The sequence below is a fragment of the Dendrobium catenatum genome, unplaced genomic scaffold, assembly GCF_001605985.2.
Source record: "Dendrobium catenatum unplaced genomic scaffold, ASM160598v2 fragScaff_scaffold_157, whole genome shotgun sequence".
In the NCBI taxonomy this organism is placed as follows: domain Eukaryota; kingdom Viridiplantae; phylum Streptophyta; class Magnoliopsida; order Asparagales; family Orchidaceae; genus Dendrobium; species Dendrobium catenatum.
In genome coordinates this window covers 1,360,579-1,372,403 of record NW_021318619.1, presented here as the reverse complement: position 1 = coordinate 1,372,403, position 11,825 = coordinate 1,360,579, and the positions used below count along the sequence as shown (strand labels likewise).

Genomic DNA, 11,825 nt, shown 5'->3' with positions numbered 1-11,825 from the left:
TAACCCCACCCAAAATGGCCATCCAACAGTAAGTAGAGAAACGAAGTGCATGACATTTATGCTAAATAAACCGTCGATTTTAACCACGGTTTTTAATAATAAACAGCTGGATATACCGCCGGTTTTTTGTTTGGGTGTTGCATATTACTGGCGGTTTGGCCGCCAGTGATAAGTGAATTTTTCCGGTGGTCCAAATTGCCAGAAATTGACCTAAAATTGTCCATCCAGCCCTTCCTCCTCATTCTTGTTTTTCGTCCAGACACTCGCTGCTCTCGCCCTCTCCTCCGACTGCGTTGGCAGGACTCCGGCCGCTGACGCCCTCACTCCGGCCTGCAAATGACTCGAAGGTGATCTCCGTGCATTTACTTTTTTTTTTTAGTCATGGATGTTCTCACTCGACATTTTTAATAGTTTTGACCGCCGAAATTTATCTGCTGTTCTAGCCGTCAGAAAAATTAGCCGCTGGAAAATGGTCGACGCAACTTGTTTCCTATTGGTGTACGAATCGCCTGGAAACTGCCGCTAACTTTTAAAACCGTTGAATAGTCATTTAAATCGCCGGAAAGTACCGTCGGTAATTGACGATTTTCCTATAGTGAAACACCAAGCAATTAGAAATAATGATGATAAAGACAAACATGTCATCCAGGCAACAGAAAATGAAAATTAATCATCCATAGGCATGTGCAGATAACAATAATAACATAGACATGTTCCTCTCCAAGAAGTAAAGTTTGATGACCAACAGTACCATATAACCCAGGAGGAGTAATTCCTTTACCCAAAGTTAGAACAGATATAGAATCATATCACTATTTTTTCATTTTGTGATTTTGAGGAAGACATCTTTTTTAACTTTGTTGCAAATATATAGTGGTGGAAGAAGAGTTGGAAGAACCAATATCCTGTCATTTCTTTCTCACCATAAGCAGTACAGAGAAGCACAAGTTATAAGCAAGTAAAATCTTGTAACATTTTTTACCACCTCGACAAATCATTAATAATTTCAAAAACTTGAAGAGTTGGCCGAAAAAATAGATCTTGAATCCTCGGCACTAGCTCTTTTATGACAACAAATGATAAATTGCATTCAAAAAACAGGTGTGAAGTGGTTTCAACAAAAAAATGACAGAGATGGCATAAGCAATCCACCATAATGTTTCTTTTCAAAAGTGCATCTAAGGTTCTTAACCCACCCAAAATGGCCATCCAACCGTAAGTAGAGAAACGAAGTGCATGACATTTATGCTAAATAAATCTATATCAAGTAGGGGAGATTTCACTGTGGGAGTAATTGCTTAAAAATCTCTTTTAAAGTTATCATCCTCATAATGCTCCCAAAAACAAGTAGAGAGTTAACATTGCTAATAAAATTTTGAGAAAGAGCATTAATCAAGGAAGTAGTAGGAGCTAAGTGAATAATTAATCACATTTATTTAAGCTAAAATTTTATTTTAATAAGTGATTAGCTTAATTAAGAGGTTGACACAGATATTATCTTGGCACATTAATATTTTGTAATTATGGCTTCATAAAAATATTATAAAGAAAATAAGTTTTTAATGTTGTTGTAGAAAGTAGTTTCCTAGTATAACATTTTTTAAAACTATTAAAAGGTAGTGGTCAAATAAAAATTGTGATTATCATCTAAAAAACAAAGTAATAAGAAAGCTGTCCCAAAAGAATTCTTTAAAGAGGCTTTATTGTAAAAAAAAAAATTAACTGAAAATTTTTTTACTAGAAAGTTGTTTTAGAAAGCAGTAAGAAAGTTGCCTCAAACTAAACTTAAATATTAAAAAGTTTATTAAATTTAGATTAAATCTGAGAAACATAAATTTTATAGAGAATAAAAAGTATGAATTAATTAAACATAAAAATAATATATTGACCAGTCATTCGAAAAAGGCTTTAAATAAATGATAGTTAATTGTATATATAAAATATTTATTTATTTAAATATTAAATAAATTTGAATAAAATCTTAAATAAAAATTATATAAATAAATAAAATTGAACATTGATTCGTTTATTTATTTATGGTCATAAGAGCATTTATTTTTTTATTTAATAAATAGCTTGTTAAAAATTTCATAAATAATGCTTTTTAATGTTTGAGTGAGAATTTAGAAAAAAGTATATGTAATAATGTGTTAATTTGTTAAGTAGTTATATTATTTGAATGTTATGAATGTAATTATCTCCGTTTAAAAACTTTTAATATGAAATATACTTAAAATATATTAGCATTCAAAAGTATAAATTAGAAAATTATTAAAAATTATTTAAAAATTATATTTCTTTCTATTTTATTTTATTTTTTTTCATTTTATTATAACAATTGTTGGAATCAAAATCATTTTTCTTTTTCATAATAATGAGCTCACCCGAACTAATAGAATTAAGTTCGAGCTCAAGCTTCTAACTCTATTAATCAATCAAGCTCAAATTCAAGACAATTTTGACTCGAGCTTAGCTTGACTTGACTCATTTACACCTTTATTATCAAGTTAGGGCTTCCTTTGGGGCTATTTTAAATTATTTTGGGTAATAAAATCTTCAATAAAAATAGTATATAAATAAAAATTTTCTATGGTTTTTTAATGATAAAAATATTTTAAAATATATATTTTTATATGATTGAAGGAGAATGCTATTTCTCTAAGATCACAAATTCAAGTCACATATTTTATGAATCATTGCTCATTATTCTACAAAAAAAATTATAATTTGAATAACTTTTAAAATATATATAATTGCAAGGGCTCTTCATTTTACAAATAATAACAAAAGATTCTTACAACTACCATCCATGAAATGAGGTGTTAATAAACAATTATAGAGAAATTAATCCATGATTTACTTATAATATAGCCATTAGCTTATGCTTTTATATTAGAACAATGGTAATGTTTTTATTTATATCAAAATAGCAGAATATGAAGGGCCTAAATTCATTAATATACATAATTGTCATCCTCGCCACCAATTTCAACTTATAATTGAAAATAAAAAAATAATAATAACAATTGAATTTTACCAAATGATATATTAATTTATTTTCATTCTGCAATATGAAGTATCCCACAATATATAAAAAAAACACATACTTTTCAACACAGTATAAAAAAAGATACATGAGAAGCACAACATTTAAGTCCCCACAAAACAAAGAAGCAAACACACAAACATGTGTGATATCTCATATGTTATCATCACACTCGTGTGTGTGTCTCTGTGTGTGATCAAATTCAAGATATTGATAATAACTTTCAAGATCTTTGTCAATTGGACTAACCAACACCTACGTGTGGAGAAATTATTTTATGCAGTCACCGGAAGGTACAGAGGTGAATCATGATGTGCCACGTCGCCCGGTACACATAAAAAAAATTACATGGCGCTTCATGATTCGCATCTGGACGCCGTCCGGTGACCGCACAAAATAATTTCTCCTACGTGTGATATCTCATATGTTATCACCACACACTCATGGGTGTGTTTGTGCACGATCAAATTCAAGATGTTGATAATAACTTCTAAGATCTTTATCAATTGGACTGTCTGCCACCCACTACTATCACATAAAATTCATGCAAAATATAAATTTAAGACTATATGAATTACATGTGTATAAATCTATTTTAAATCAGCTGTCAAACACTAACAAATGGAAAGTAAAGATGAAGGAAGGAAGTGAAGGGAGCAAACATTATGATTCATGATTTGGAAATATAATAAAATATTAAAGTATATATGTATGTAGTTGTAGGAGTTGTTGATGGGCACGTGCAAGTGGAGATCTGTGTGACCTATGATGGGGCTTGAGGCTCAAAGGGCTTCAAGTTATATGAATCAGAAGACAGATTGTGAGAGCAAAAAATAGTGTTAGCAAATGGTATTGGCAATATGTAGAAGGCTTTATTAAGCTTGAGGAATTGTGTTGCAGATTCAATATTCTTTTCCATTAGCTTCTTCACTTGCAGTTCATTCTTTTCATTGGAGTACATCATCTCCCACATTTGATGCTTGGTTCCTTGAATTCCGCCGGCATCCTCTTGGAGCTACAAGTATTTAACATATTATTAGGCATTGTATGTTAAGCGTAAAGGAAGATATGTTATGAAAATAGCAATGAGCAAAAATATGAAGGGCGAGAAATCAAATCACACAAACACAAATGCACAAAATATTTTTGATTTGGTGAGATTCACTTGCATCAATGATCACGTAGAAATCGAATAATCAACTAAGCTTTAAAGAAGGGTATAGATCGATATATCACTTTGTTTACTTCAAAAAAATCTAAATACAGATGATATATTACTTGGTTTAATATATATGATTGGATGTAAACAAGATGATGTTATTGTTGTTATAATTACTATATTTATCAAGTGCAAGAGGCCAGATTAGAACTTCTCTCAATTATGGATAAAAGCTTCTCCTCATGCTAGAACTAAAATGATAAGTTGATAACACAGCCTCCCTCTTGAAGAAACAAAATCTTCTCCTTTCTTACTCCCACCTCTTAATTTCTCTTTTTCCTTTTCATTTGCTTGTTAATTTTCTTAACTTCATAGAATAATTAATTGTAGATTTAGGTTTTGTTTGAGACGTCTTGCTTCTTAAAACAACATTCTAGTACAAAAAATTTAATTTTTGTACAAAAAAGTTTCTTTAAGAAGCAGTAAGAAAGTCGTCCCAAACAACTTTCTATATAAACTTTTGATGGCCATCACAAGGTTTTTCAAGTTTTAGGACAATGACAAAAGCAACCTTAAAGCATGGTTCTCATCATAGAACTTGATATTCATGGAGCTTCACTATCTCGTGATTGATTTAATTTGTTGAAGTGATTGGTGACTAAGGCTTCGTTTGGGACGGCTTTCTTCATGCTTATTAACTCGATTTTTTAGTATAAAAATTAAAATATATGTGCTAGAAAGCTGCTTTAAGAAGCAATAAGAAAGCAGTCCCAAGTGAAGCCTAAAGCGCCTTATGGCATATTGAGATCAGAAAAGTTCTTTTTCATATGTATTGTTTTAACTGATTACACGTTAATTATAGAAAGTTTGTGAAAAGGACAAATATACCACTTTGCCTACATCAATGGCTTAGAGAGAATTGAAGAAGATATTGTTGTTGTTGCAATTACTCTATTCATTTATGTTTTGCCAGGGCACAAATGAGAGCTTTTTACTACTATGACTAGATGAAATGAAAAACAATAGCACCTCCTCCCTCTTGAGGAATCCAAAGACCTCCACCAGAAGCACTAAAAACACCTCCATTTCTCTCTAAGTTTGCATCCCCCTCCCACATCTCTCTCCCTCTCACTCACTCTCCTCTTCATTGTTTTGTTGTGGTATGTCAAACTCCTAGAGAGTTCAAATGCAGAGGCAGCCTTCTTTCAATGAACAAATATCCTCTTTAAGCATCACATAACTTTATTAAAATGCAGAGGCAGCCTGAGGTAGACCATTTTTTGGATTAGGTTTGCTGAAACAACAGACCAATTGCTTCTACAATCAGCTAATGCAGACACCAGACACTAAGGCATCGTTTGGGACAACTTTTGTATTGCTTAATAAAATAGAGTTTTAGTACAAAATTTTTTTGAAAAAAAAAATTGTACTAAAACTCTGCTTTATAAAGCAGTAAGAAAGCTGTTCCAAACGAAGCCTAATTCTACATGCAAAAATGCAAAGTCAAATGTTTCTTAGGTTTTGTTTCAGAATATTTCTTTGTTGGTTTGTATTTTAAAAATCAAGTATTTATCAAATTTCATTTAAGAAAAGGATCGAATTAGTTTCTAACCTTTTATGAAGGATAAATAGTCCCCAATTATATAAAAGTATTAATTTGATCTATTAACTCTTTAAAAAGTGACCAAATTAGTCCTTCCGTAGGATCATTTAGCTCTCCATTTGAAATATTAAAGGACTAAAATGGAACTTTTGAATAGTCAGAGATCATTTTGATCCTTCGTAAATAGTTAATGGATCATTTTGGTACTTAACTCATTTTGATTTTTATGGGAAACATACAAAACAAAGTACTGTGCTGCAAAACTAAAAACAAAAATTTTACAAAGCAACTCATTCATCCATGTTAAAGAAACAATAACTTAATTTCATACAGCATAACTAAACAAAATCTTACTTTTGTTTTATCTTTTACTCATTCCAGCTTCCTAAAATCCCTTTTTTTAATAAAAAATAGCCAAAGTCATTGCTTAATTTGATAATAATAAGCATAAAATCAACAGACATTCAGATACAGATATGAGCAAGCTTTGCTATCAATTAACCATAGTAAGCCATCAAAGATGCATAGCAAGACATTACAGACTAAGGAAACTGCAGAAAAACATTAAGAAAACTGAAGCTTTTCTGTAACAAAATAAGCCCAGAAAAGAAAAAAAAAACCTGTAATTACCTTGATTAATTGAAGAGGTGCGTCTGCTATAATTTGTGCCAAAGCACTGGCAAGATCAACTGTTCTCATACTTAGAACCTGCAATTTCATAAATGTAGCAAACTTAGAATGAAACAAAATACTGAAATAATGAAAGAACAGAGGACACTCAACCTCAATAGTTGCAAACTTCATCCCAGAATGGTTTTCCAGATTGAAGAACTTAATCCCAGAACTGTTTCAGAAGAGTAAACCAAAGAAGCCCATAAGAACAAGAAGAAATTTCTATTCAGTTTAGCATTTTTGCACCTTAAACACGAAGATAGAAGAGTTAAGTCACTCGTGGCATCTTATCTTAGCACTGCAGCCTGTAACTTTCAGCTTTGCAATAATTGCTTATAGCTGCTTTTGTATAGGAGAACCAATTATAAAAAAAAAAATATTCTAACTTCTAACACTATTATTTGGACCGAATAATATAAAGAAGAAAAGTGCTATTGGTTTGGGGAAGTGATGAGATATGTTGAAGCAATCAGATTTGCAGAAGCATGATGAGTTGTTGATGATAGTAATAGAAAGTATCAATTCCTGGGGTTAAAATCAAAGCAGTTATATTTTATAGCTTTGGAACCAAATATGCAAAGTCAGAGCCACATGAGCTATAAATTTCAATTGATCATGATGTATGACAAATCTGAAACAGTTCCATGGGAACGTGATAGTTGGTATAAAGCAGGTAGAGTTGTTGGGTTGGTAGAGGTTTGGTGTAAAAGTAAACTTTGTGTTTTATTACCATTTAATATGTTGGGAAGTGTGAACCAAAGGAGGAAGAGAGTTTAAGCCAATGGGAGAGAGCGAAAAGCTTGATATTTCTATACCAATATATTATTTTGACTATCAAATAAGAGATTGAACTAAGCAGCTTTTGGAAAGTACTTTTTTGTTGCTTTTAAGAGATTTTTATGCTAAAAATTTGCTTTAAAATGCAAAAAGAAAACTATTTTAAAGGAAGCCTCTATACTCTTTATGTTATTTAACAAGTCTACCCTCATAGAAGAGCTCTCCACATTGGTCATCACTCCCCTCAAGGAAGAACAATATCCAATGAACCATATCATTCGGTTTACCTATACGCCCTAGCAAGTATACTCTACAAGCATGTTGTGACTCAGATTGGGCTGGAGACCCTGTGGACCGAAAATCTACCACAAGATATTGTGCTTATCTTAGAAATAATTTGATATCTTAGCAAGTTAAGAAACAAAAAACTATTGCAAGGTCCTCCACTGAGGCCAAATATTGTGCCTTAGCCGCCGCTGCCACTGATATGATTTGGTTGAGACAACTTTTACAAGAATCTCATATTTCTCTTTCTTTATCCATTGATTTATATTGTGACAATGTTTCAGCCCACTAAACCACATGAATCCATGGTGGGAATTGCCTGCTTTTTGAACGTTGATCAACCATGATGTAACAATAGTATGCAAGGAGGAGCCTAAACCGCATGAATCACTCGATCCCAACCAAACTATTTCTTCTCATTTGTTTTAAATTGTGTACCCAAGGTACATAAATGTTGGACTAGAACCACCAATGGTCAAACCCAATATTAACACAAAATCTAAAACTTATAGGTAAAGATCAATCACTTGATGTTAATTTCAATACCAATATATTCTTCAACTATCAAATATGAGACTAAATCTAAGCTCACATGACTCCAAAATTTATTTTAGAATCAATACAAGATTTATCAAACAATGATTGCATCACTGTCACCGCTGAGATCGATGATTCTTTTCCATTTCATCAAGCTATTGAAAAGTTATAAGAGTGACTCCATCATACAATATGGTTTGCTTTATGAGCCCCTTTTAAAATTCTTTTGAGATTATAATTAAACTAAATGTTAGTGTAATATTTCATAAATCACTTTTATTGATAATTTGAGCCATTAGTGTGAAACTTAGCATCAATCTTGTTGTATGCTGGAACATTTACAGTGGTAGAGACATATAGAGTTTAATGTCTTATGAAGATCCAACTCATACACAAATATGAGAAGAGTGCAAGAATTGTGAGAGTCACCATACTTATTATGTGGAAAACCAAGGAAAGGGATAAAACTTAAGGTTTGAGCCAAATAAAATGATTCCACTAGTATTTGAATTTGATTACAAGTGAAGTCCTTCCTTGGGAGAAGGCATTGATACACTGCAAAAAACACATTAGTTGATTGAAGTTAGAAGAACCCTGTGCCATGAATCCAACACAAATACAAGTATTGGAATTGGGAGTTAGAAATGACGTCAATTGCGTGCATTGATCATATAAGTGACAACGTATGTCGGCATTATTAGTGATTGTAGGTAATGAAGTCAATAAGCGTCAGAGTAGTCATGCAGTAATGAGCAGAATATTGTAGGTCAATGCTTAGGTTTTTTTTAGTAAAAAATTATAAAAATTTCACTTAATATACGTAAGTATACATGCAAAATCAAGTGATATAATGATAGAGTAGAGTATCGTTCTCACAATGAATAAATGCTCACTTGAAAATACTAGCTACTATCTAGTAAAATTATAATAATTATCTTATTTAATAAAAATGAATATTATGGAAATTCAATCACTTAAATAAAATTTGATAAAGATAATGAATACACAATATGGATAAAATATTTTGATTTGATGAATATAACTAATATATTTTTTCTAAGGAATCTCTTTAATTGTGATGTTGTTAATAGCATATGCATCCTTAAATTTCTGTCGAGCCTATAGGGACAAAAAATGTCCACCAACTTTCTATGGTTATATCATCTCCTTAAGAATTTAGTACATTTTATATCCTATGCCTAAGTATGCAACATACTAATTCAATATTCCTGGCCATACCTGCTTATCTCCATCGAGGCTCCACATTACACCTAATTTTAACTATACATATGGTCATTATGTGCATTAAATTAAGATCATGTAATATTAAAAATATCATTTTAATAATTTAAATAATAAGAGAACTCATTAGTACTATATATGATATTTACATCATCAATTCAAAATTAGAAAATATAGTCAGATATGGAGTATAATTAAAGCAAACTCATTTTCATTGATAGTATGATATAAAGAAAATACAAGAGATAGATATTACCAGAATGATTCAATAGACATCTTATACACTTCTTAATTTTACTTACATAATTACTTCCACAAATATAAGTCAAACACTATAATGATGGTATTAAGAGCTTCCCTAAATTCTCTTAGTTGTCATCCTAAAGGAAATTCAGAGAAGCACTCTGAATTATACTGAAATTATTTATGTGACTGAATTCCTCTATAAATATAACACAATGACTATTTATAGCAGGGAAACACAAAGTAGGCATCTGGCTCTATGGCATTTGAAAGATCAATGCCATTGCGCTCGATAAATGAACTTACTCCGCCTTACTATTATTTTGGCTCTGCAGCAGCGCTTGCTGACGTGGATTAGTTACTTAGTGAAAAGTCACGTCGTTTCACTGACAGGTTGTGTCCTTTGGAAGTTACAACTGCTATGTCGCAGCGATGCTAATGTTCGAATGCTGCGGCATCAGAATGACAATTTTGCATCGAGGCATGATAGATTATGACGCTATGGCGCTTGAAGACAGAGATCATGATGCTTCAATGTTGATCATTTTGATGTCACGGCGTGTCCGCCTGAGAATGAAGTTGGCATCGCCATATCAAAATTGTTGCGCTCCAATTGTGCCTTTGATGGCATTGCAACGTTGTTTTGTCTAATTCTACGATGCTAGATGAGACTTAGAATTTTGTGTCTTTTTGTATTTTTTTCTGCACAACACAACTAAAATAATATATTTTCACTGAAAATATAACACATAAAATAATAACTTATTTATACTTTTCAGTTATGTTTTATAATATCTGAAGCAATCAGTACATTTAGCAAAGGTGTGCTTGCAATTAGTTTTTGTGTCATTTGTTGCTAATCATGATTTATCTATAGGATGTACCTGATATCAAAGGAGACCAAAAGTTTGGTGTTCATTCATTAGCAACACATCTACTTCAAAAGTAGGTTAATTATTAATAAAATCTCTTTAATTTAATTGATGATGAAATAATTTTTGTTCAATTATATTGATCCATTATTTTGATTGTATCACATGTTTTGGCTTTGTGCCTACCTACTATAGATGATTTACATTTTTGCAACTACTCAATAATTGGTTTACAACTGCATTATCTAGATTGTAATTTTTTTTTCTTGAGATCTCTATTAAGTTTAATATGATGAAAATAACTTTGGATAAAACATTGATATTGATCCATATAGTTCTCTCTTCAATCCTTTGGAAGCAAGTGAGTCAATGGATTTAAATAATGAATCAGTAATAACACCTTTTACATGTTAATTTGAAAAGTAAAAAGTTCTTTATGATACAAGATGAGTACACAATTGGCTATTTCCCCTTCTAATTTGCTAAATATTCACATTTTCCTCTTCTTTTCAGGTTATTTTGCATCTTTTCTTTGTTGGATAGTTATTTTAATTGTGTGATGAGAAATAGGGTACAGGCTGTAGAATGTTTGGTACAAGTATATTTTCAATGCTAATTTAAAGATGAGAATCTGAACTATTATTACAATAAAATATTTATTTCCTTAAAGATCATAAGAAGTGAGTATCTTTTCCTTCACTTTCTAATATGATCCATACATTTTTTATTTTGTGCATCCTAACGGTTTTAAGTTCAAAATTTGTAAATACTTTTGGATACAACATTTATTTATCATTTTTCTTGCGCTTCTATTATTTAATGTACATTTTCCCTCTATATTTGTCATGTTTATTTTATATTTTTAGGATTTCATAGATATTGATCTTCTTCAACATAAATTTTTATGTACAACTAACAAACTATTGATGTCACTATTAATAAGATTTCTTTCATCGTGTTAACTCTTAAAAGCCTTTGAGATATATTGGCCATTTCTTTCATATCTAGGATGATAACTGAGGTGGTCTCGCCATTGGCAATTTGTATGCAATTTTAGGTTTAGAAGCAATTGGCAATCATATATGCATTGCTTCTAGGATAATAATAGTATAGAATCTAATTGAACTAAGAGAAGCAAAACCAAATACTTTCTATTTGTAAGAGCTATTTAGGGAGTTGATTTTGTTTTTTACTTGCTTTGCCTTTTTTCCATTTTATGTTTTTGTGTTTGTATGCATCTTTCTTTTTATTTGATCAACATAGCTTATATTATTCAAATGAAAATCCTATAGCACTCTTTTCTTCTCTTCTAATAGAAGCAATGCATATATGATTGGTTTCTCCTCTATATGCTTAATTGTTAGTTATTATTGATGAGTTATCATTGGA

The 11,825-nt window shown here is 31.1% G+C and overlaps 1 protein-coding gene across 2 annotated transcripts; it reads right to left on the bottom strand.

Annotated features, from left to right (window-relative positions):
• Positions 1–3,453: 3,453 nt before the first annotated feature.
• LOC110114556 lies at positions 3,454–7,013 on the bottom strand. 2 transcript variants are annotated; one of them, XM_020847477.2, is made up of 4 exons: positions 6,727–7,013; positions 6,592–6,652; positions 6,439–6,516; positions 3,454–4,061 (listed from the first exon to the last, which is right to left on the bottom strand). In XM_020847477.2, exons 2-4 carry the CDS (start codon positions 6,610–6,612, stop codon positions 3,810–3,812), a joined length of 351 nt encoding a protein of 116 aa, XP_020703136.1. In that variant the 5' UTR covers positions 6,613–6,652; positions 6,727–7,013; the 3' UTR covers positions 3,454–3,809. The 2 variants fall into 2 exon arrangements, with proteins under 2 accessions (XP_020703136.1, XP_028548542.1); XM_028692709.1 differs by having other exon boundaries at positions 6,592–7,011.
• Positions 7,014–11,825: the final 4,812 nt, after the last annotated feature.